At 39.3% G+C, this 27,355-nt stretch overlaps 2 protein-coding genes across 2 annotated transcripts in view; one reads left to right on the top strand and one right to left on the bottom strand.

The window, feature by feature from the left end:
• Positions 1-14,844, bottom strand: part of si:dkey-22o22.2 (neural-cadherin) — a 137,645-nt gene extending 122,801 nt beyond the window's left edge. The window contains exon 1 of the mRNA XM_013264857.3: positions 13,340-14,844. Coding sequence (XP_013120311.2) covers positions 13,340-14,303 — 964 coding nt within the window. The 5' untranslated portion in view covers positions 14,304-14,844. The remainder of the gene's footprint in view (positions 1-13,339) is intronic.
• Positions 14,845-20,109: 5,265 nt separating this feature from the next.
• LOC109204061 (uncharacterized) lies at positions 20,110-21,912 on the top strand. Its single transcript, XM_019364246.2, has 3 exons — positions 20,110-20,706; positions 20,838-21,120; positions 21,203-21,912. The coding sequence occupies exons 1-3, from the start codon at positions 20,222-20,224 to the stop codon at positions 21,569-21,571; spliced, it is 1,137 nt and encodes a 378-aa protein (XP_019219791.1). The 5' UTR covers positions 20,110-20,221; the 3' UTR covers positions 21,572-21,912.
• The last annotated feature ends 5,443 nt before the right edge of the window (positions 21,913-27,355 follow it).

Raw genomic sequence — 27,355 nt, 5'->3', positions numbered from 1 at the left:
AGTTTAGAAACCTCTGCTTTTTATCCATCCACTTCTGCTTATCCTTTTCAGGGTCGCAGGGGGTGCTGGAGCCTATCCCAGCTGGTATAGGGCGAGAGGCGGGGTACAGCCTGGACAGGTCGCCAGTCTAACGCACAGAGACAGACAACCATTCACACCTATGGGCACTTTGGATTAATCATTTAACCTATCCCCACTGCATATCTTTGGACGGTGGGAAAAAGCAGGAGTACCCAGAGTGAACTCAGGCAAACATGCAAACTCCACACAGAAAGACCCCGGCCTGATGGTGGAATTAAACTCAAGGCCTTCTTGCTGTGCGGCAACAGTGCTAACCACCATCTGCTTTTTATATGTCAAAATTAAGTTGCAGCATTATCAAGTCCAGTATAATATCAGGACTTTCTGTGGAATTTAAAGGGTAAAATGAATATATCCATTAACATCAGAAGAAATGATTGCACATTTATAAGGGTTAGTATAAGTTTTAGGCAAAAGGCAAGATATGGGTTTTACAAACAAAGCTAATGCTGATGTGACAGAAGTGGCAGTTCCTCATATGGCCACTAGCTGGCTTAAAAAGTGATTCAATCTGGCACCAGGGTTAAAATAACTGAAATAAAATGAAATAATCTGGCAAACGATGGCTTTCTGTAGAGTTAATTGTAGAAAACAGATAATTCAAGAAGCCTGTGCTCAAAAAAGTGTTAATATATATGTTACCACTAATTAAGATGTTGACAGAAGTGTCGACATGGCAACAGATATAAATGTTATTCAAAAGTTCACGCCATAGAAACGAATAGCTATAAGTGCATGCACTTTGCTATTTAATATTCTTCTGCAGCATCTACCAAATACATTCCTTCAACTTCAGTTACATTTTATCAAATTTAAGAAAATTTAGCTATTATTTAGAATTCCTTACCCATAGGAATCAACTATTCGGAGTATTTTAGTAATAATGATAAGCAACAACAGGCAGCATGGTGGTCAGCACTGTTGCCGCACAGCAAGAAGGTCCTGAGTTCAATTCCACCATCAGGCCGGGGTCTTTCTGTGTGGAGTTTGCATGTTCTCCCCGTGTTTGTGTGGGTTCCCTCCGGGTACTCCGGCTTCCTCCCACCGTCCAAAGACATGCAGCTTGTGGGGATAGGTTAATTGGATAAATTGTCACTAGGTGTGAATGTGAGTGTGAATGGTTGTCTGTCCCTGTGTGTTAGCCCTGCGACAGACTGGCGACCTGTCCAGGGTGTACCCCGCCTCTCGCCCTATGACAGCTGGGATAGGCTCCAGCGCCCCCCGCGACCCTGAAAAGGATAAGCGGAAGCGAATGGATGGATGGATGGATGATAAGCAACAACTGAATAATAATAATAATAATAATAAAAATAATAATGATATTTCAGCCAAATAGCTACTGTCCAAAACATAGCACATTCAATAAAAAGCCAAAATGTAATACAATTCATATATGTACACACACATAAAACACAATAAGATCTAACAGAGTCACAAGAACAGGGTCACTGAGCACAGAAAACGTGCATGAAAAGATAAAACACAAACACGGCTCAGCTAGGTGTTACCAGGCCGTGGTGGCCGGACTGGTTGGCACAGTCACACACACACACACACACACTGTGGCGGACCCCTCGGGGTGTGAGGGAGCGAGTGGCGGCCATCCTGTCAGAGCTGATTTGAGGCCGAGGTGTTTCAAACCCTAACCTGCTTCATATTGGATTACTAACCCTGCACTGAAGAGGTGTCTGTGTCTGTGTGTGGGGATGTATGCGTGTGAGGCGATGGACATCTAGACTCGTGTTGTCATCCCTGAAGCGGCATGTGACAACCGTATAAAGTTTAGCCCTCTGTTATTCCTGTAGTGTATGTGTGTGTGCGCACGCTGCTCAGGTTGATTGCCGTGCTACATCTAACTTTGAGAGTGTTTTTAATTAGTGGAGCTTCATTTGTTAGGCCAGTAGGTCACACATGTATGCGTGTGCCTTCTACTTGTATCTCTGTGAGGACCACTTTGATGTTTAGACTGTGGACATAGGAAGGGTTAAAGTGGGACAGTTTAGTATTGGGATTTTTTTTTAACATGTTGCTATGATGAAGAATTCTGGTGCAGATCAACTTAATCTTCAATTTAATCTTTCTTTCTTAATATAGTTTGTACATTTGGCTTCCCACTTAACACTCAAAAAATATAAGTTGAGGTATCTAAAGGATACCAAGAGTGGCTCTGTCACGGACACAGCTGATAGAAAACTGAACAGCTATTTGCAATTTTGTTGAGGTGATGATGTGGCAACGGGAGGAATTGTTTACTTACCCAGTGAAATTCTTAATAGTGTTATTATCAGTGAAGAATTTCATTAATAATAACATATTAGTGAAATTTAGAAGTTTTTTGTACAAACTTAATGGACATGAGGCATGGACTCCTTGACTTTATCATCACACAAGCGTCCTTCACTGCTCATAGTGGATGTGTCAGTGCAAGTGATTTCTTTTACGTTAATTTGCAGCATGTGTATGTGTGTGTATAAATATGTGGCCATGTGGGTCAGGTGCCATGGGACTGCTGTGTGACAGCTGGCATTGAATGTGTGCGTGTGTGTGTGTGGCAGATGGACTGGTCAGACTGGAACATCAGAGGATATATGATATGAACATTGTGGAAAACACCTTCTGCTGTGAGCACTATGAAGGCCACAATGTTATTGCCGCTCCCCATGATGTTTAAAGGTCGATCTGAGCTTAATGATGGTGTATCATTTTCACTGTAAAATTAATGGGCATTAAACATTGGCACTCTTATTTATAAACAGACCAGCTTATTGGTTATTTTCTGCCAATCTGCCTTATTTCAAGAAAAATATCGTATTAATTAATATAATGGTTTGGTAAAAACATAATCTGTAAATTCGCAAACCCATATTGCTTGGATAGGGAGGTTTAGTTGGATGCTGTCACTTGTTTTACCTCCAGGTGCACAGTGTGAGCTAAATGTCTAAACTACAGATGTAATAACACCTCCTGCGTGTGTAAATCCATGACTGTATTTGCTAAACATTTTTATTAACAGTACAATAACGAGGGGAGAAGCTTCTCAAACATTAGATGTAAAGGGTGAAGGGAGGGAGGGGGTGACAGGAAGTTCACGGCAATTCTTGCTTAGACCCGCAGAAAAATCCTGCTTTTACTGCTGGAAACGAAGCTGCCTCCTGAAAATGTTGAATGTCCCCAATATCTTCTCTCCCATGGCTTAGCGAGAGGTGATAAGCAGCAAGTAAGCAAGATGTGTGTGTGTGTGTTCGTGTGTGCAGATGAAGCCATAATGAAAGCCCTTCTTCTTCCTAAAGCACACTAGTTGAACTGCTGCTGCTGCTGCATCCTCCAGAGGAACTATTTGTTTGGTTGTTTGAAAAAAATTAAGTCTTTTTCTATGGCAGTCATTCTTTTTTTTATCCTTTAAAGAGTGTGGTCTTTACATTTGAGGGCATAATTTCTTGATTTTATGTTCACATATTTAAAATTACCAACATGCACAAATTCCATATGCCTCACTTACGAAATAACTCTAACTGACAAAGTAATTTTCTTTGTCAGTAATTACAATGGCTACAGAGAGAGCAACAAGCATTCCTCTTGAAAGATAGCTAGGCATATATGTATCTACAGTAGATAATATTATACTATATAAAGAGTAAATTTCAGATCCAAGAGCTCCATGCAATGTGTAAAAATTTCTGTTGCCCAGAGAAATGATAGTAGTAGTGTTAAGAACAGGCCTTACCATTTCCTTTCTCTCTTCTGCCCCCGATCCCCTAAAGAGACGAGTTGAGTGGAGAGTATACTTTTTAATCAGCACAGCGACCTTGACTTGAAGCAGAGAAAGAGTGAGCCAAAAAGCGGACAGTGAAACCATCTCCCCTGGGGTCAACCATGAGGGGTGAGAGGAATAAGAGCCCGAGGGAGACGAAGATGAGGAGGACAAAGTGAGGAGGAGGAGTGTCCTGCTGAAGATTGATGGACAGACCAGGACTCTGGAGACGCTAAGGTTTTAAACGTGATTCTTCATGCTGCGGGGATCAGTGAAGGTCATAAACTGCTGCTGGATAAAACTCACACATCATTGAAGTCTACAGTTCATCACTCTAAAAAGTTTCCCTCACCACTTCCATGCTGAGTGACTTCTCTCATCCAGCTACTTTGTAGATATCGCTTTCAGTTTACTTATGCAGATAGAGGAGGAAACAGTGCTTCTTTGACTTATGGTTGATGATAGGTAAGTTCTATCAAAAGAAAAATTGGTGCAGCCTTAATGGGAGCCAACATCATCAAGTTTAAATTTAAAGTCTAGTGCCACTTACCCTATTATATTTTATTCTTAACAGTTAAAATTGTCTTTATAGTATCTTTAGTGGTTTCTTTATCAACAACAGATATTCTAAAATCTTCTCATGGCAATAATTATGCCAAAAAATCTGGGTTAACAGTTAGTGTTAAGGCTTCTGTAGCGAGTTTAAAAATGTGTGAAAGGACTCTGATACAATTAATGAGTCAGTGAAGCTCACTTCTGACCAATGACAGCAATACTGATGTGAGTTGTTGAAGATATCCTGAAATTTTCTGTTGGTAAACACTGCTGTTAGCTACTGTTACCCTCTGTTAGCTGCTGTTAGCCAGCATTAGTGAAACTTTATTTGAAGTGGCTCTAACACTGTTGGCAAATAAGCTTTCACACTTAAGTGTGATTTTTAGGAAACTGCAGCCTAATATTAGCTGGCATAAAGTTAGCTTATAACCACCTGTTGTTGTCATTTAGAGCCAGGACTTGAATTCAGGAGATAAGGCTTAAGGTGAGGAGGAAAAGGATGACATTGTTTTTCAAATGCCAGTCACATAGTCTCTTTTCTTCATGTTTTTACTTAATTGGTAAAGGGGACTCTTTCTCAGATAATAAAACATAGACATGAACTATGAAAATATTTTGAGTCTAAAAGTGCAGACACTGCACACAAATGAAAAGTTATCTTTCCCACTACCTTTGGCATACTAAATATGTGACCAATCTCTAGCCACATACATTAAATGCAATTAGGCTAAATAGCAATATCCGTCTCAGCCACTGTAGTCAAGATGGTACGGCAAGATGGCGGCTTCCATAGCCCATCACTCATTCCTGTGTATTTTTAAGAGATCAATTCTAAGTTTATGAGGATGCATCAATTTGTTGGAAGATGTAATTACACACTAATCAGTGTATATTTATGAACACAACATTATTTTTTTCTATTAAATTAACAAACAAACAAAAAACTCCCTGACTGTACCTTTAAAGGTGAATGAACTCAAAGCATACACAGATGCCACAGATTCAGCTGCCAACACACAGTGACTTCTGTTCTTAATAGTCATTGCATAGTTTTACTTTCTAATTGATTTTGCATGATAGGTCATTCATCAGGTAACATGGTCTTAAGTTGCAACAGATACGGCAGGATTCAGGCTGATTATGAACTTGCTCAGTAGCTGTCGGATTCTGTTAATTTATACCCTATGAATTTTCAGCCACACTAGCAGCGCCATCCATCTCATTATCAATCCCCCCGTCTGTTTCCCTCCTGAGCTGTAAGAGAACAGCATCAGCCGAAAGTGATGAGAGGCAATTAGCAGGGACACGTCAGCGCACACACATGAACAAACAATGATGTGTAACAACCCCGAGGGTTTGCGTGTGTTTGTGTGTGTGCGTGAGTTTGCATTGGGGGAGTAGGGTAACATGCAGAAGACAGATGTGCAACACATACATGCTACCAACATATACACACAGCCGAGGTCACTGTCCAGTTGTATGCGTGTGTGTTTTAGTTTGTGTGTGTGTAGGTTCACAGACAGGGTGTTGTTTTTTGATGTTTTCTGAAGTAAACACTGCCGTTCAGTTACTGAAGGGGAAGTGTGAGTCTGACTGCAGATTACTCCTCTCTATCCCTTCATTCATCCCTCCATCCCTCAGCAGGGCAAGAGACGGAGACAGAGGGGAGGAGGAAGTCAGTTTGTATTATCACTGTGTGTTGGTGCAGGACGGCGAGAAGAGCAGCTCGACTAAACCGGGGAGAAAAGACATCTCTGTTCACTTCTGTTATATAATCCCTGCTCACACGCCGAAGCTTCATCTGAACAAGTCTTGTCGTTATTACTGAGTGTTATGGTCTTATTTTCTTAGAAAAAACATCTGTCGACCAGCGCTTACAAACATCAAGCTTCCCTACCAGCCCTATTTATTCAGACTGAGGTACAAGAGCTTTAATTTCCTAAGAACTAATGCTTAAGAATTTTCTCAGGGGTAAACATTTCTCCAAATATTTTAGTTTTGTCAAGATGCCATACTTTGAACTACAAATCTTACACTCATGTTGACAGAAGGATTCGTCTTTTGGGCCCCACTGGTAGGTTGTTTTATGTACTGGACAGAAAACGCGAAATATGAAGTACCAGTTATGCAAGACATATTTTTGGGTGGGGTAGAAAACTGTTTTCTCCTGTTTTCATCCCAGACCCTGTTTTATATGCATTTGCATCCTTTTTTTGATGAAAAATTACTCTCTCATACATTTAGTACATTGCTGGATGGGCAAAAGAGATCACCTTTTTCCTGCTACATACATTCCCTTTAACTCTGAACCCAACTGTTTCCAAAAAGTTTTCAAATGAGGTTATGCATGATGGGTCAGCAGCAGAAAGGTCAAAGAAAGAGCTGTAAAATGGCAAAGGAGAGTTGAGTGGATAACAGCAAAAAAGAGAGGGATAGCATGAATGTGTGTGTGTGTGTGTGTGTGTGTGGTCCTCAGTATGTCCTATGCACACATACACGTCTCCTGTGGTACCCTGAGTGGAGCAAAGTGGTGATCAAGCCTGCAGCTTGTGTGTGTGTGCGTGTGTGTGTGCGTGTGTATGTGTGTCTGTCCTCTGAAGTATGTTATTAATTAACCCAGATGAAAGTTTCTCAAGATCTGATACTTGGCTCTACTGGTGTATGTGTGTGTGTGTGTGTGTGAGTGAGTGTGTATTGGACAGAGAACATACGTTAGCATGTACTGTCCTTTGATACAGTGGATATTCACTAAATCAAACAGCAAATCTAGTCTGGGTTTCTTATTTAGTTTGAAAGATACTGACAATCAGAATCAGAATGCTTTGTAAGGAAAATGTGTAATTATTATGTATATTCAGTTCAGTGTCATGTACAATGAAAAAAACTTTGCTAGTTGATCCATTTTGTTCAGTTCTGAGAGAAGCTGACAGTGAAAACTAATTTGTAAAAACACAGCCATCTTGGTTGTCAAGCAGCAAGCTGGCCATCTCAGAGTTTATGAGTTGAATTCTCAGTCAAAAGAACCCTGTGACATGTTGCTGGATGGTACATTGAAGCCAAATATCTACTTATTGACAGAATTATTTTCCTGAGGCCACCAGGACACTGGTAGGAAGCATTCATTTTAGCTAATGACATCATAATGACGTGTGGAAAATATTGATTCGTATGCCGTAAGCGAAGTTGACGCTTTTGGAGCCAGTGATGCTTTCAAACCATAAACTAGCAGCCTTCAGTGGTATTGCACTTTAAGGTACTTCTGCACTGGGTTTACTTTACTGACCCCTAGGTTAGGACAGAGCTTTCTAAAATGTATATTGACAGAATTTGCTCTAAATTACAACCATCAAAATGTCTCTGAAACAACAAAAAAGTTGGAAGAACTTTATGTAATAAAAAATAAATAAATTAAGTTCCATACTGTATATGCATTTGTTCCACATTGCTGCACTGGGTGTGTATTTATTGGTGCAGTCAAGATGAAATGACCTTGTCCTACTTGGTGATTGGTGAGCAGTCTTGCCCGAGGGTACAGCTGATTGGCTGTCAATAAGCTATTAGGACAACAGAGAGAAACAGAAACAATGGGGAGGAAGAGTGATGGAAAGGTGGAATGGGGACAGACAAAGAGGAACGGAAAAGAAAAAACAGTGTATAGTCCATGTAGTTATCCACCGAGATTCCAAGTTTTAGTATAGCCACGATATATTATGATGATGATTTATAGCCTTAAAAGCAGGTTAGTCTTGTTTTCATACAGCTAGAATGCCAGATGACAGGACTGAAGCTAATGAATGCTAAGAATTAAGGAACCATTGTAGCTTTAAGCATTCTGAATACAATTTGCACATACTAAAAGTGACATTAGCATCATTGTTATAATGGCAAAATTCATCCCAAAAGTAAAACTGAATATAACAGGTTTGAGCTAAAAATGGATGGATTTTGGAATAGATAACCTATGTTCAAATATTTGAATGCATAAAGTTTCAGTGTTTGTCCAATTACAAACTGTAAAAATGTTCAATATGGTGAATCCAGTCCATTATTTATGTGTGTTGCTGCTTTGTTGCCTTTTAAAAAGGTCATTCTGGGGAGCTTCAGCATGTGGTCACAGTAATTTATCCTCCAGCACTTTAGAGACACACACGCACACACACACACTAAAATACCAACAAATACACACGGATATCGAGACTACTGTGATCAATGTATGTGGCACTGACAAACACACAATCACTCTGATGCTCAGCAGCCTCGAGGACACACAGTCCCATAGTGTTTGGTGTCTTACAAAACACACATTCACACAAACATGTGGCGCTGTGGCAGGTTGCTTCCGGCCTCAGGCTAAATCCAGAAATAAAGACAATAGAATAAACAGAAGGGGGAAAAAAGAGAGTGTGTGTGTGAGTTGTGTGTGTATAGGTGTGTATGAGTGTGTGTATGTTTGTCACCTCAGGGCTGCCAAGCACAGAAAATCTGTAGAAAATCCTGACAGACCAGGACCATGTTTGAGAAACAATGTGTATCTGTGTATGTGTGTATGTGTATGTGTGTGTGTGTGACCACCACACAAACACACTTTGGCTAAAACATTTAATAACAGTTAACAACAGTAAAGCTGCAGTTTAATGAGGGAACAGGCCCGTCGGTGTGAAGGCAGCTGCATTAATTGCAGCCAACAGGAAAGATTTTCTCATTTAAATATGCAAATAAACACATTTATTACAGTTAATGAGACAGTTAAAAAATAGAGGCTATGCACTCTGGGAAGTTTCTCTGAGTCATAGTCGCTAATTTCAGTTGGTTTTCTTGCTGTGTTCACATTTGATTACTTCACATGTTCACTGTTTCATGCTTAAGTATGCTTGTTTTTCCAAGATTTGAAAGCATTTTATGACGTCTGAATCCAGCCCCCAGTACTCTTATTGAATAACCAATAATAAATTCCGATAAGTGGGGTATTCCTAAAGAATGAGAAGCCTCTTGGAAAATTTGAAACAAAATGAGCCTGAGCCTGGTTCTATTGGAAGTTTCTTCTTGTTAAAAGGGAGTTTTTCCTTTCCACCACTGCCAACTGCTTGTTCATATAGACTTGTTTGATTGTAGGGTTGTATTATTGTTGGGTCACCTTGAGGCGACTGTTATTGTTGGCGCTATATACTGTAAATAAAATTGAATTGAAAAGTGGTCACAGAAAAGTGGCAGATAAATATCTAACCAATATAATGGAAAATGAATTAAATAGATAAAAACTAATGGTTGAATTGATCAGCATATAGAACTATAAACTGATAGTCTGGGCTACATCTGTATGGGCTCTTTGTCTTAATCATGACAAGTATTTTTACCGACATACCTTCGTTTTTATTAATTTTAAAAATAAGACCTTGCAGTATGTGTCGTGCAAAGCACTGATATGAAAGTGAAAGTGAAAAAAGATCTCAAAGCAAGATTTTCAATAAAAGTGTAGAAGAATGCTACAGATTGATACAAAGTTCTTTGAAAACATGCCAGCTGAATCCAGCTGACTTAATATGACACTTTTTAATAGCCCTGTAGAGCTTGTATTTTTCTCTACTAAAACAACCTTTGGTCAAACCTCTGGGATATTTTTGTGTCCTAGTCAATTCCTGATAGCAATAATCTACAAAAACTCAAAACAACTCCACCAAAACACGACAATACTGGGTATACTGGCTATGAAGGGGTTTAGAATAACTGATTTTTATGGTTAGCTTTTTTTGGTCTTTTCAGTGGAGTTCAGAAAATAAATAGAAGAATAGACTGTTTTCAAGGCCCAAACCTAACCTGTGCTTAAACCTTAACTCAACAATGACTAAAAACAATAAATATTTAAAAATCATCATCATCGCTTTTTTCTTATCTTTAAATCTGCAAATGCTCACATTGAAGACATTATTTTTCTGCAAGTGTCACTTTGGGAATCATAGGCATTGGATCTGTTCTGTTGTTTAGACCTTTAAAAGGTGTAAAGACCTTTAAAAGAGTGATGGCTAAAAACTGCCAGACTTACCAGCTTTCACCCCACCACAAAATGATTTGCTCCATTGCTCTCTTTTTCGCCTACATAGAGGAAATTTGTTCAGTTACTAGTCATGGCCACAACACATGTAAGGAAACAAAGAAGGCTATTATCATGTGTTTAGATTTATAAACAGTCAAGGATAAAGCAGACTCAGTAGAGTCACCGCTATCTGCAGTGATGGACATCCTGCCAAGCAGTAAGAGAGACCAGTGCGTGTCTGTGTTTGTGTGTGTGTGTGTGCGTGTGGTGGGGGGGTATATACACCTTGACATCTGTGTGTAAATTATTATATACAGGCAGTGAGGAGAGTGTGGGACTGCAAGAATTGTGATTCACATCTTCCATCTTTCTTTTTTTTTTACAATCTGCAAATTCAGAAGTTGATTTTCTTTGAGATTCTAAACTAAAGCAAGTTAATTTTTCAGGTCCTTGTTACACATTTTAGTCAGAAATCCTCCCTGACTAAAAGTTACTGATCCATTCAACTAAAAAAATACTACTGATTGATCAATCATTGTTAGATTTTTTTTTTTAATGAATAATTTGGATGTAAACTTGATTATTTCAGGGAAAAAGAAAGGACTCATCTGCAGATCCAGAGGTTAAACTTATGTTTCTTGTTGACTTTGACCGGCATTAGTCAGGAACTTCCAACTGCAAACTATTTAAACTACACAAACAGCATCTGCTTAGCCAGCTGACCAATCAAAGACGAATGCACTGCCTCCACCAGACCGCTGCTGTTGCCCAGACCTCATTCCCACAGATCAAAATCGCAACCACAGCCGATGAAAGGTAGTTCGCCTCAATCAGCCGGCCAGTTTATAACACACTCAATGCCGTGTCGACCAAATTACACACTCTTTCTCTGCAGTCACAAACCAGAGCAAACCTGAGCTCGGCCGTCTGCTTTAACACAAACACTGCTTCCTGTCTGAGGTTCTGAATCTGTTTTGACTTGTGTGTTCAGACCTGGGAGATCTCCAGGTGAGCAAACACAACTAATTTCTACAAATAAACATCGGAGATGCAGTTTGTATCAACTGATTAGCCAGATCTGACCAGGACACCGAGTTGCCAGCACAACCACCACCATCCAGATGTGAAGAGTTTAGTCTTTCGATTAAACATTGACTTTGCAAGGTAGGGTGAGCATATTGGCATCTGGATGTCATTTCATCCTGTCAAACACATCAGAGCTGCAAGACACTAACACATTTCAGACTCGTAATATGTTAACCAGCAGATTTAATACTATTTTTAAATATTTCTTGGTTTAAGTGAGTGTAGCACCAGATGTGTGAAGTTTACCTCTTTAAGGGTGGGGAGATTGTGACTGACAGATTGCTGGGATTGGGTGAGCTTTGTTAAGGGTCAATTCATCCATATTTCAGCTAAAGCCTAAGTGGAATTTCTCAGGCCATACAGCTTTAATTTGTCCAAGTTTTGACTTTGCTTACTTCAGATTTTTGAAGACACCTAAGTAAGAAATGGTCTTTAGGTAGAAAGCATGTTCTTTTTAAAAGCTGATATTCATCGCTGATGGCAAATTAGAATACGTTTCTTTCTTGTTTGTAGTTTGTTAAACTCCTTTAAATAGGTCTTTGATCTTTCTGTAATTTCCTGAGTTATCACTCAAACTATAGCAATACTTTTAAAGACAAAACTTTTTAAAGAAATTTTGACACGGTGCACTTGGGCGTGAAAACACATAATTGTGTAAAACCTAGAGGCAAATTTGACCTAAAGAGTTCTGCAAGCGAAATAAGCTCGTAAGCTCACCTGTAATTGCAGGAAAAGACACAAAACCCTGCAAGACATAGCTTATTTTAAACAAGTTTTTGCCTCTAAGCTTATATCTAAATCTTTTTTTCACCATGGCAATGTATGATGAAAGAGTGGCACACATACGACGACGTGAATATGGTCTGAAAAGCTGTCCTTTAACCAGGTCGTTATTACTACATATCACAATCCAACCTTCACCACAGAAATGGCAGATTGGATTAGTCTTTTGGAAGTCATGGATATGTAAATATTTTATATTCAGGCTGTGTAACCCTTGTGAATCCAAACTAATAAAGGTGGTGTTAAAAAAAAGCTGGTATGCAAAGCAAAACAAATTCTGTACTTTTGTCAAGTGCTGTTCGCCATTTAAATAATCAGCTGCAGTCCAGTTTTTTCCTTTTGGAGAACTATCAACACATGGATGTGTGTGTGTGTGTGTGTGTGTGTGTGTGTGTGTGTGTGTGTGGTAACTGTATTTTGAAAGTAAAATCTCTGTGTGAAGTGTGTTGACTTGTATATACTCTGCCTCACCTCGCTCTCAATTCTGTTTGTCCTTTAACAAATTACTGGCAACAGTAATCTCACTCTGTGTATCTTACTCGCACAGACTTTCACAGGCACACACAAGAAACACACACTTGGCAGTGCCGTGTGGAGTGGTGTAAGGAATGAATGAAAGAGTGGAAAGTGACCGTTGAGGTCGATTTAAACTCAGATGGAAAAAAGCCAAAACATACAAAAGCACGCGCGCAAACTTCTCTAAATGAATGAGCACCACTCAATTCTGAAAGGAAAATTCAGCAATAATTTTAGGGAGAAATTATTGCTGAAACTGTTAGAAAAGGTACTTTTAAAAAGAAGGTTCACAGGATTGTTCCTCTACATTATGATTACTAACTTTGGTTTTACCTTTGATTGCTGACTCCTGGCCCTACTTTTAAATTTTAAAAAAGAGCGATGTAGCTAAGACTCAATAAAATACACTCTGAGTACCACGTGTACTTCAACATTCAAAGGTAGACACCAGCCTCCTAAGCCAGCATGACAATCTACAGGTAAGTCTGGCTTTCTTTGCGCTTTTACGCACGAAAAGAAAACGAGTATTTTCTTACCTCGGAGGTTCTGAATCTTCACCACCACCTCGGCTGGCTCTCGCAGACTGCGCGCCAGGTACAAACGCCCCGAATCCCGCTCGATCTGGACTGGTGAATCGGCTTCAGATATCACTTCAAACCACCGCTGATCGAACCTCTGGTCAGGAACTGTGAACACTAGGTCGCCAACTCTGACGTGGTCCGGGACGGTAACTGTGTAGGTCAGCTCCTCGGACAGAGCCCGCGGCATCCGTCGCGCTCTGTCGGACCGGCGGACGTTGATGCGCAAGAACACCGGCTCACCTATCAGTGCTACATCTCCTCCGTCCTTCACGTAAAGGCGCAAAGTCACCTGGCTGAATCCAGCGAGAGATCCTGCTAGGCTCACTTGTCCGTTTTGTGGATCCACGTGGAGCAGGTACAAGTCCGGTGATGCGTAAAAAGTGACATGTCCATTGCTCTCCGCGTCACCGTCCTTTGCGTCAAAGCGAGCCAGCTCGGTTCCGGGAGGCGTTAACTCATCTGCTTCAATCGTCTTGTTCCCGCTGGTAAACCGAGGGATGTTGTCGTTCTTGTCGGACACCTCAATCTGGACGATGGCTCGTCTCCTCATACACCGAGTTGGCAGCTCCACCACCAGTTCGTACATAGCTATAAACTCCCGGTCCAGTGCTTTTGCGGAGACCAAACATAATTGTCCTCGATGGACCCGATGCCCGCGGTAGTGAACAAGTCTGAAATCTGACGCATAATCTCCCTTCAAGCTGGCAGTGAGGTTCGCACCGGGGCAGTTTACAGCTGTGACAGAAATTACCACCCCTTCCACCGGCGTCCCAGCTGGAGAGTTCTCTGCTATCTGGCCGAAGTAGCGCGCTGGATGTCCGTGCTGCGCAGACAGACACACCGGTGAGACGTGAAGTAGCAGGAACAGAAGCAGGCATAGGGTGTGCAGGATAACCGGCCCGGTTACGGCTTTGGTCATGTTTCCATCAAACCCGTTTCACTTGCACAAGATAGCAAAGTGTCCGCTAACGGGTTTCTTAAAATGATCCAAACAAAAAGATTTTACGCATAAAAAAAGAATAGTTATCTCCAGGAAAGCGCAAAGTTCCCCAAGGAAAAAAAATCCAATAATCTAAATATTCCCATAAATTATGCCAATTTAACTTGTAAATCAGTTAAATTGTCACTGGTAAATGTGATTGCTAAGAAGAGCTCAAAGTCCATCAAAAATGCAAGGAAAACATCAGTAACACTGTCATTCAGCGCTCTCCTCTCCAGTTAATTAAGAATGAAATGAAAAGGGACTTTTACGCACAAATGAGATAGGTTTTCTTCCCTACTGCTATTGAAAAAATATGGATAGAGGAATAAAAGTATTATTAAAATAAGCAAGTATTCAGAGCATATTTTGCTTAGTCCAGCTGCAGTATTTCCAAGTTGGTCCAGCGTGTCTGGAGCGTCGCCACTGGAGGATGGAATAGACTAACGGGCACAGAGATACCCAACTGCCTCCATGTGGATCCGATGGCACCGCCTACCAGCGTGGAAGAGAGAAACTAATCACGAAGCAGGAGCAGCACTGAGTGACAGGATGAAAGACCCGCCCAGTGACAGGCTGAGTCAGCGGACGGGGAAAGAGAGCGGAGAGAAAGGGACCAACAGAGAGGTGGGGTTTGTGGGTAACGTTAAACCTTTTCTCATCATGGCCATGGCAAATTTGGGACCATTTTCAATCAAAACTGAGGACCCCGATAATCTCTACTAGATTTACACAACACACGCAGATGCAGGTTCAGCAGGCCATTATATTAAAAAAGGATAGTCTTTTCTCCAAATTAACTAAAATAACTTTTGTTTGTTGGTTTGCTTTGTTTCTCAAAAATGAAACACGTCAAAAAGTAATAAAAAGATCTCAAGTTAACTTAACAATTTGCTACATCCAGTGGCACAGTAACTGAGGAGTAACCCCACATCGTTATCAAAACATAATTTTATTCCCACTATAAGACAAAACAAATCCTCCAATCTGTTGTGACCCTTATGAACATACTGCAGCATGAGATACATAAGCCTCTGGTTTAAACTGTCAATAATCACTGTTGAAACATAATTAATCCTTTGATTCATATGGTAATGCTATTGGTTTGGATTTGTGTTAAGCAGAAAAAAGCAACAACTAACAACAAGTTGAATGTGATTAGGAAAGATTATGGTTTGGCTTGAAATGAGAACTTTAATTTTATGCAACCATTACAGTCATCTTTACAGTAATAGCATGTGGTAAGGTTATAAAAGGGTCATGGCTAAAAACCACAAGTGATTATCAATTTGAAAATCAATTTGAAAGGGAAACAAATAGTAATTTCCTGCGTTAACACCCATCCATTAACCCCAACATCCCTCATATTGTGACGTTGCTGTAGTGTCACTTAATGTACTCATTTGTTAATGTCATTGCCAAACTGCTCAGCAGTGCAGTGGCTAACACTGTTGCCTCACAAAAACAGGGTTCCTGGCTTAAACATGCTTGCTAGCAGGAGTTTTCTGTGTGGAGTATGCATGTTTTTCCTATGAAAGTCCAAAGACATTGGTTTTAAATTAACAGGTAATTCAGAATTATAACAACTTTACACTGCATTCCAGTGTTAGCTGGAATAGGCTCCAGCCCCTTGCCCTGATAATTGGTTGATAAAATTAACGAGCAATCTCATAATGTTCACATCCACTAGAGGGCGCTGTCACCTGAACGTCAAAATCTGTGATTTTGAGGCATTTACTGAAACTACTAATATAACTATACTGTTTTCTCGTGATTCCTACAAGTCAACCAAAAACATACTATAACTAGTAATGTATTAATATTTTGATAAAAAGGATATGGACTCACTTATGATGTCCATATTGCAAAACAAGAAAGCTAGCCTGTTGGTTTCCTGGTTTGGTATTTCCAGTCAAGAGTTTTGGAAATGCGCAAACAGTAACATTAGCTAAAAATTCCATTATCTAAACTGCAGGTTAGTCAGCGTGTCTCTTTAGAATACATGCACTGCAGATGTTCCACTGAACATGTATTACAGTGCCTAACATAATGTTCTAACACAATATCGAAATTATTTTTCAAGTTACAACATTTTTCCATCATAGACTGAGTTTTAAAGTGTTGACTCGTACCCAAATGCAACAAACAAAGATCTTTGTTACATTTCCTGTCTTCAGTTTGACTACACTCAACAAGTCCTATCACAATCAGAAGACTTGTATGTTGGTAAGCTTCCAAAAAAAGGTCTAAATGTAAACTTGTTGCTGTATAATCTTTACTGTGTACAGTCATATTTTATCCAACATGACATAATGCACTGTCACACATGAAAATCAACTATCGTTCACGGATTTTTAACATTCACATAATAAAAATCTGTTTTGACAATTTACTTTTCCCCCCTCTTTATTTCCTGTGTGTCCTGTTTATCAGATCAAACTGTGCCAATAACTGGCTTGAAAACCCTTAGTCTGCATGTAGTTTGCTGTTTCCTGTCTGCAGTAATGGCAGCGGCCCGTAGCAGTGTAATTTATCACTGCTTCAAAGATTTCAAGTGACAAACAATCTAGTTCTTCACACACATTTTCCCCTCTGTTAGAGATTAAATCAGGCACGTGTGTGTTTGTCCCATGCAGGAAATCCCTCTGAAGTTTGCAAAAATGAGAACTTGTGTGCTTGTGTTCATTTTATTATAATTCATAAAAGCAAAATGAAAACTTTCTCAAGCCTTTGATCACAGACTGGAGGGGGAGAGGAAGCAAGTGAAATGACGTGAAGTGAAGCGACATGCAGAATGAATGAAATCAATTTAATATGTGAGCCCAAAAACCCCCAAAAATGCTCCCATCTGTGTTCAAGAACAGAGCTCGGTGCGGTATGAAGTTGTCCTGCATTGTGACAACGGAAACTGAACTGAAACCAGAAGTCTGTGGTTCTGTTCTGGTACAAGAATCTCAAAGAAAATACCATTGGCATTACTAAAGAACTAACTTTGAACAAAACCACAATAATGTGTATTGTGGCTTGCTTCATTTTCATATGTTAAAATAGTACTTTCTTGAATAAAGTCTGTTTTTTTTTCCTTGAATTTGAATTCCTCCTGAAATCTCCACTGACAACTATTTCTTATTAGTCCTTAAAGTCTTAAAATGGCATCTTAGAGGGACCTTCATGAATGAGTGAATGGTAGATCAAACATGTCTGTGGTAACAACAGACAGAGAAGACTGAGCACTGTGGAAGTTTAAAAATCTGAGTGTAGTGTAGTGTTTTCCTGCAGAAAACAAGGGCACGTTAAGACATCTGGTCTCATATTTCAGACTGCAGACTGAAGCGTACAGTCACTCCAGTCTGCATGTATTTCAGCCTGAAATAAAGCAGTATTTTTTTTCCTTTTTAAAGCAATCACAAGCAGAATTTGTGATCAGCTTGACATTCTTGTGTTTGCAATTTAGCTTAAGTTCTCTGAAGCTCATGTAGCAGCGAGCCACTGCTTCAGGTCTCAGTTTATTCCTGCTGATTTGCCTGTGCAGACTCGCATGCACTAAGGCGACACGATGGCTGCACATTCAAGTCAATCGGTCATGCTTCTTCAAGCCCTCTATCAGGAAACAACCAAAAAGAGGAACCTAATTTGAGTTACAAAAAAAGTCAAAACCTCACTGCACAAATCAGGTATGACGCTCACAGAGAACAAAAAAATAAATAAAAATTGTATGAGTGGCTCAAACAGAGAGGGTAAAAGCTTGGAAATATGCATGCAGCTCCACTGTTGATGTTCCTGTGCTGTGTCTTCAATTGGTGGATAAAATATCACAGCAACATGTTGAGTTTATAAATGACGGATGGAACGTGGCTGAGCAGGTAAATCCTTCTTACACCTGTGTTAACATTAGTCATAGTTGATTGGATTGAAGGAGGTTGGTGCCAAATCCCCCTAAAATATTTCAGTCTTCCAAACCAGCCCAGCTTTAGAGAATGACAAGCAGTGCTGGCTTGCTTTTTGAAGAGACTTCTGTTGCAGTAAAGCAGAAGAGGTGTGACGGCTAATGATCTCAACCATCATGGACAAAGGACAAACCCCAAACTTTATTTAAAAACTTTCAAACAAGTTGAAGTTTTGATCTTCACACATCTCCTTGAAAACAAAATGTCCTAAATCTCAAAAATTTAAATATTACAGTTTTTCTCAGTTGCTTTGGTGCATTTCTCACAACAGAATTAAACTTTGCACAATAGTTAGTTCAACCTCCACAACATGTAGTCGTTTTGGCACAACCTTGTGGCGGTTTCATGTTCATTTCGTACAAAGGCAAATGCCTTTGGACATGAAGCAGCTGAGTAAGTACAAATATCTAAAGAATGGTCACTTTTGACTTGCTATTCATCACTATCTCCTTGCTTCTATCATGAATGTCACAATTATTTATACTTGTACCGGCTGAATAGTCATTGTCCATACAACTAATAGTCTTCATTTCATTGCTTGTGTCAGTGCACTCAAAATTGTTGAACATCTTGTCAAACAATTTGTACATCCATTTTGAAAACCCTATTTTTAAGGAGTTTCCATGAAAATCTCCATAAATTACTTTTCTCAGGTGAACCTGATCTCACACTAATGAAAATTGGTGTGTGTTACTCTTACTTGCAACCAATGAAAAGCCTCTTCTACCCAGTCATAGGTGAATCGCGTTACAGTATCCCCTACTCTACAAGTATATATATAATGTAAACCAACAGACAGGATTGGCATGAGGTGCATACTGAATCTACAAAAGCTTGTGATGACATCACAGCAGAGTCCTGCAGAGGATGGATTCGCCACTCCAGGAGATACTTTCCTCGCTGCATTGCGAGGGATAACATCTGTTGTGATGTAGATGAAAATATGTGGCCAGACAGACAGGAACGTCTGGATGTGCCAGAATGATTTACTGTACTGTTACATGTGCTGTTTATTGTTCACATTAGTGCACAGCTCTACCAAATGGGAGATTTTATGTTTACATGTATTCTACAGTGAACAAGTGACTGTAGCATATTTTTCTTTTGCACAATTCTGTAGGATTACAAACACTTCTACACAATGGAAATGTGAAACGTACGTATTCAGTGTCTCAGTTACTCCCAAGACTCCCATAACATCTACAGTGACTTCACTGCACATTTCAGATGGCTGTACAGGTAGGCCATAGTGCTGTCGTCAGCATTTTCAGGTGTCACCAATTGTTTTTGCAATGGGAAACACTGAAATTATAAACTGTCATAGTGGAAACATGACAATGCCATTTGACTATCTTGTTCATACAGATGGTGTCAAGACTTTTCATTTTGATGGCACTGGCAGTTTCATTGACATGGATACTTGCTTTTGCGGTATGGATAATCAATTCTGTGCATGTGACGTGCTTTTGCAGGCTATCCACTAGGTTTTGCAGTTTGCACTAATTGTTTTGGGAAATGCACTAACTGCTGTGCAAATGTTGATGGTGTTCTGAGAAACGCACCAAAGCGACTGAGAAAAACTGTATTACAGTTTTTTGTAATTGGTTTGGCGCAGTTTTCACAAGCAATTGGTACATTTTCAAAACTCTTCGTACTTGTATCACAACAGATCATCAAAAGTGCACCTTTTTCAAACATTTCAGCATATTTCCAATTGTGTTAGTACAATACACATAATGACAAAATATCCTTTTCACTACACAAAATAAGTGTTTCATCTAAATAAATGTTTTGTTCACAGTTACTGCCTTTCATAATGTTATCACTATAAAATTTTTGATTTGCATCTCTTATCATTCAGTTTAATACATTTGTCTGTCATTCAATTCAACTGATCTTAATGTTTAATCAATGAATCATTCATTATGTCCATGGATTTTCAACTTGACTGATTGTTGTCTGGTCATTTGTAAGTTACAGATTGCTGCAAGAGCTTTCAATCTAGAAATACTAATTGCTAATTGTTTCCCCCTGATGATCACAATTAGTTACCATATAAGTAGAACTGTGTTTGAGACTTTGCACTGTTCAAATATGGAGCAGGATAGACTCGTAGGGAGAGGAAACCTTCATCGAAGAGATGGTGGTGCTCCTCGACAGAGAGGTGGGCACAGACAAAGAGAGAGAGGTGGTGGTGCTCCTCGACAGAGAGGTGGTCTTCAGAGAAATGTAGGCAGAAGACAACGCACCATCATCTCTAGTGAAGTCCAGGCCATCATTGTTGACCATGTGGTTAACAGAGGCTTTACCATGGCTGAGGCTGCCAGGTTGGTACAGCCTAATTTACAAAGGTCAACTGTCAGCTCTATCATCCAAACTTTTCGCCAAGAAAACCGGTATGTCCTGCTATAGCAACTTCACTTCTAAAAAATAGTACCCTATTGTATAGATGAACAACATGTAATTGTCAGTTTACAGTAATCTGATTGGTAATACTTCAATATTGACAGTATATGATTGTCCTCAGAATTAACAGGAGACAACCTGGTGGTGGTCGCCCACGTGTTTTGACTGACCAGCAGGAGTTGGCTGTGGTGGAAATGGTCAGGGCAAGGAATGACATATGGCTGTCTGAAATCAAACAGGCTATTGAGAACAGCAATGACACCTTTGCCAATGTGCCATCAATTAGCCTTCCAACAATTGCCCGGCTTTTGAAGAAGCACCAGGTTTCCATGACACAAATTTACTTGGTTCCTTTTGAGAGGAACAATGTCCAGGTGAAACAACTGCGTTCAGAATATATTCAGGTACAACACTAAACTGGCATGCAATTACTGTAACAGTACTGACAACTATTAGTTGTAAAAACTAACTACATTATCATTTTAGAGGGTGATGGAGCTGGACGCTACTGTGAATCATCACAAGTATATTTTCGTTGATGAGGCCGGTTTCAATCTGGCAAAAACTAGACGCAGAGGACGTAACCTTATTGGACAAAGGGCTACCATCCAAGTCCCTGGACAACGTGGGGGAAACATCTCAATGTGTGCAGCTATATCTGAAGATGGTGTGGTAGGCTGTAGACCAGTTCTAGGGTCATACAACACTGAACACCTGATAGTTTTTTTTTTTAAAATGAACTGGAGCAGGCCTGTCAGGGAGAAGACATCGTCTATGTTGTTGTGTGGGACAATGTCAGCTTCCACCATACACAGCTGGTTCAGGAATGGTTTCAAACACATCCTCACTTCATGACCCTCTATCTTCCACCATATTCTCCTTTCCTCAACCCAAGTGAGGAATTCTTCTCTACATGGAGGTGGAAGGTGTATGATCACCATCCCCATGAGCATGTCTCCCTTCTTCAAGCCATGTGTGAAGCTTGTGGTGATATAACTGCTGAGCAATGTCAAGCCAGGAGATTTTTCCCACGGTGCCTGAACAACGAAGACATCCACTGTGATGTTGATGAAAATATATGGCCCAATGTTAATGACCGGCTTGATTAATTGTGTAAAAGTGATAAGAATAAAATAACATAAAAATATATTTTGCTTATGTAAATGACTTGTTTTTTTTCTCCCTTTTTCATGTGTGTGTGTATGTGTGTGTGTATGTGTGTGTGTGTGTATATATATATATATATATATATATATATATATAATTTTTTTATGTCTGAACATAAGTATAATATTTGCTGTGTACAGTTTTACAGTTCAGTTACACTCATTCATCACCAAGGACAATTTGAATCGCTTACCTTGTATTATTTGCTCCTGAATGAAATGATTGGTAAAAGTACTAAGTTGAAAAAAGAGCTTACTGTTTTGTTTGGGTGATTAAAGCAAATGTTCTCAAAATATATCACAGTGATCATGTGTTCTGATACAATGATTATGTGGAATGTAAATATGTGCAAATGCAATGAAATCATGACATCAGATTTGAAAGAATGACTAATGGTGTTACAAATGTGATCAAATGTGAGTTTTGTACTGAGAGATTTGAAAATGCACACTTTAGTTATGAAAATAGTGCTAAACCAATTAAAAAAAACTGTATATTATCTTAAATATTATTTGCACATATTTTACAAAGCTCTTCAGTTTGTACACACACTTCACTTTTCAGTAATATCCCTACTGTCTAAACTTCAAATCTCTCAGAAAAAAATATCCCACTGTCCAAAAATGTATTCACGTTTTACAAATTACATTGACTTACTTTAACTCTGGAAGGCATTATCTTGGCTTCCAGTAACCCTGCGAGTAATCTTGGAGTCAGTTTTGACTAGCATATGTCCTTTAACAGCATACATTCTTTCATTTGCATGATATTGTCAAAATTAGAAAAATCCTATCTCAGAGTGATGCTGAAAGTCCATCCATTTATTACTACATCTATTACTTGGGCTACTGTAATTCATGATTATCAGGTTGGCATAAAAACTCCCAGAAATGCCTTCAGTTGATTTAAAATGCTGCAGAGAGCGTTCTAACAAGAACTACAAACAGAGAACATAGCTTCTATTCCTTGGCCCCCTGCTAATCCTAGAATTTAAATTCTTTAATTTAAAATCCTTCTCTTCATATACAAAGTCATGAATAATCAGGCACCATCTTATCTTAGCTCCCAGTTTGGATTTAAGACACAGACACCCTTCCCACTGTTAAAATAAGGCTTAAAAAAGACATGAAACAGCACATTTTTGGCAGATTTTATACAAAATTAAGAGTTTTGTCATTTATTTTGAAAATAAATCTTGACTACATAACTAATGAGTTATTTTCTCGGTGGCTGCCAAACTGTTGTTGCATCACTGACTACATCACTAGTTTGGTTAGTGGATGGTGCTCCCAGTAACGCTTGTTTTATTGTACAGCGGTTATGTCCATTTGCATATGAATTTGCCTATGGAAAGCCTACAGACAGGGGTTTTCAACCTATGCAAACATACTCCATGCAGCACTCCAAAACCCAAATCTGTGCAAAGGTTGAATGCTATTTGGTTAACAAGTGGGCTGGAAGGGGGGAGGGTGTGACATGCTTCTTCACCAGCAACAGCAGAGGCATGAAAAAACATCAAAGATCAGAAATACAGCATGAAAAAGCACAGACAGTGGCTGTAGCAGATACCTTTTATTGCTTTTAACAGTCGGTTTCATTTCAGCTCCTTTTATGTTATAACTGCGCTCTTTTCCACGGCTGGCTGATGGTCCAGCAACAGCACAGTCAAGAGTAGCTTACAGGCTGCTTGTACCTCATACTTTGGCCACTGCCTCCATCTGGCAGAAGAAGGTCTCTACAGGTAGACAGGCTCACTACCGTCTGTTAATGTAGTGTCAATGGAGAACCATGTTGTGCTACTCTGGATCATTTGCTTAAAGATTTTCCCTGCCTAAACCTACCCAGACTTCCTAGATGATTTTCTGTGAGTTAGGCATTAAGGAAGTGGCGATGAGTTCACTGTGCCAAGTACATGTGGAGACCATCAGCTGCAGGTACACCTAACTGTTGCCAGCAATCTAACCTTCAATCTAACCGTCCCATGTTTGAAATATTGAATGAAATTATGTAATCTAAACAAGTCACTATTATAGTTGCTATTTGACTAATAAGTCCCAGATCTTGTACACCTGCTATATAGTTGGGCATAAACCTGAGATCAAACAACTATAAGTAGTTTTATAGTACTTTTAATGAAAGACGGTGTAATATTACTGACTTTGTTTTATAGAAGTTACCATTCACTTGTTTGTGACTTATATTTTGACTCATGTTACTTCACAGAAGACGGCAGAGTCTGTGTCACTCTGTTCAGGTTAACTTTATATAGACATGTAAGTCATGTCATACTGCTGCTGCTTTCTGAGAGGCACAATCATTTACACCTGACCTGTGAAAATAGAAAAAAACATGTGAAATACAAAAGCATCCAAAGTGGCCTTTCCCCTATTATGCTAATCCTCATCTCTCTGTTCCTGTTACACGTATCTACACACAATAATGGTCGGGATTTTCAAAAGAAAAATTTAAATATCCTGGAGCTGGGTTTTGTGCACAGTTTAAAACTCTTGAGATGCCATTTCAGTATACCAGCAGGAGGGCAGTGTCAGAAGCTGCGTAAAATACAGTAGGTTGTGTAACAAAAGAGCAAACAGCACATAATGGTGGGGGAAGGAGTTAAATCCACCGATTTCCTGTTCTTACGTGTGGAGAGCACCTTTGACAGCATGTTTGTATTAATATTTATGCCGTCTTCTCAAAGATAGGACTCCAGCTGCATTCCTTTCTCGTGGACTGGAACTGTGATTTAGACGTCCGTGGTGAATCTTTGTCGAGCCGACAACATAACCTACATAAGTGGCCAATACCACTATCACCATTTGTGCTTTTGTATGGTGTCTTTATATGTTACTTTCCATTTCATATTATTATCTTACTGGGTAGATTATTGTATATTATAATTGAGGAAAACTAAAGCACATGATTGGAGGAGAATGTGAGGTAAGTTTTTTTGTTTTTCCTTTTTTCCCCCCAGAGAGAAACTCATGGATATTAGGATTATGTTATGTTATGTCTGTAGCAACCTATTATCTTGTTAATTTAGCTGGGGGTTAAATTAATCCTTAATATTACATGAACTAGTGCTGATCACATCATGTGGACCTATGCTCTGCCTGATGATTGTGCTATTTGGCCCTTTGCTTACTTTGCACAGCTATGTCTTTGCTAACAGGGTGGTACAGTGTGTACACCTGACCTGAATCGAAAACAGAGGGGACACGTTCTCATTCACATATTTGTCATTTATATACTGATCTGCTTTGGTTTTAGTTTGTTGTTTTCCATTTAGTAATTGGTCCTTCTCTAATTAGGTAATGTTAATCAAAAAAGGACTATTAGCAGCAACCAACCACCCAACCAACCCATTGACATCATACTCTGTTACTTTAGAGCTGCACTTAAAACACAGATTGTTAAATCCAGTTTTACAAACAACGTTTACTCTGTGACAGGAGTAGGTGTACATTAGGGTTAATACGTTACCTTACTATACTTTAGAGTGACAAGAATGTGTGTAAGAGGTGGGAACTCATAGCTTTTTGTGACTGACCCTGTTGCATTAATATTTCTGGGAGTTCCTTTCTCAAGGCCCAAATACAGGGAGGAGAATATTTAAATAAACTGCTAATTAACTGTTGTTTGGGACAATTTACTACTAATTGCATCAATAATGAACACAGAAAAGAATTCTGTCTGTTAAAAGGGAGTTTTTCCTTCCCACTGTTGCCAAGTGCTTGTTTATTATGGATCTTTTGATTGTTTGAGCTTTCCTTCTATTATATAGGGTGTTTACATAGCAATATAAATCATCCTGAGGTGACTGTTGTTGTGAATAGGTACTACATAAATATAACTGAATTGAATTCAAGTTAATTTATATAAAGGTGCCGACGCCTCTTCATTACAATTTACCTTATTTTAGAGCACCGCCTCATTTTCTGTAAGTGCCCGTACATGTATGCATTTATTATAATTTTTTTAAGTCCCTAAATATAAATGTAATGCCCTCTGTAAGTTTAAGTTCTATAAATATCTGGCGTAAAGTACAAAAGTTTTCTCAGATTTTCTAAATGGTTTGGTTTTCCAAAATTTGCAAAAACTTCCCATTGTTAGGGACCTGCCCATGTTCTACCCACGTTAACTTAGTTTCAGTATTTCAGTTGTTAAAGTTGCCCAGATTATGGCTCAAATATGACATTGTCATCTATGGAAGCAAGTTGGAAAAGATTTAATAAACCAAGGTGTCTTTTATTCTGGTTAATTACCACCTCAGACTTTATGGGAAACTGTATAGTATTGGGCCATAATATGCCATAATAGGCCTTGGCTCAGTTACACTCACTGATGATATATGTTTTTACCCAGCGGCAGCTTTGCTAAATATACCCGTTGTACTACACACACCTTGACAACCTGCGATCACACTGGGCTCATTTCATTATGCCGCATGATGGGATTTCACCACATGCAAACGGGTTTAATTAAGCCGAAAGTTATTAGTCAGTGGAGTGTGAGTGAATGGATATGTAAATGTGCAGTGGTGCAAAGAAAAATCTGATCGCATGTATAATTGGATGCAAGATAAAGAGGCTTAATAGCACAGTAGCTTGCAGTGTGTCATTAACTGATAGATAGATCCAATGTAAACATAATTACCTACAAGTTTATTCAGACAGAAGTGATCGGATTATCTGAAATCATTTTCACAACAAGGTAAAGACAAAAGGCCAAAAAGTTAAAATAAAAGATCTAGAATTAATAAGAGATTTCATTTCAACAAGTGTCCTCTTAACCTGTAAAAAGTTCAGAATCACGTTCTGAACAGACTCTCTCACTTGTTCTCTCCTGCCGAGGAGAGAGGAAAAAAGCGAGTGAGCTGTGATGAAAGAGTGGACTGAGTGGTTTTGACAGGACATTCGACACCGTCTTCTCCGTCACACTGCTTCACTGTAGGCCTTGACTGCGGTGATTTGGCTTCAGACATCTGTCAAGTACAGAGTAAGAGGAAGGCGGAGGAGGAGTGGGTCGGAAAGGTGATGGTTTAAATCCCCAGACTAAAGAGGAGAAAGGTAGAAAAGTGAAGGTCTCTAAAATCAAACTCCGGAACATAAGTATATGGTATACTCTGATTGGTTTGATAGACACATCAAATCAAACTGATGTGGTAATGCTAAACAGATGTGAATTGTTAAAAGAAGGTTTTAATAATTTAAATAGCAAATTAAGAACTAATTAACTATAGCTAACAATCATTTATTGCTTTACCAGATGCTTTGTAGCCCTCATGCAAGCTCCTACAAGCTTTCAGTTCTTGAGGGGACCAGACCAAGTATATGACAGTGATACTGACAGTGAGAACATTTTGTTTGCTCCACACTTTGGAGGGACAAAAACATTGTGGTTATGTACCTTGCATTTATTTATACACTGAGACATGCCCTTGGTATGATAAAGGGAGCCTAAAACGACAGA

This window comes from Oreochromis niloticus, linkage group LG11 (genome assembly GCF_001858045.2).
Source record: "Oreochromis niloticus isolate F11D_XX linkage group LG11, O_niloticus_UMD_NMBU, whole genome shotgun sequence".
NCBI lineage: Eukaryota > Metazoa > Chordata > Actinopteri > Cichliformes > Cichlidae > Oreochromis > Oreochromis niloticus.
This window is presented reverse-complemented; position numbering and strand designations above follow the sequence as displayed.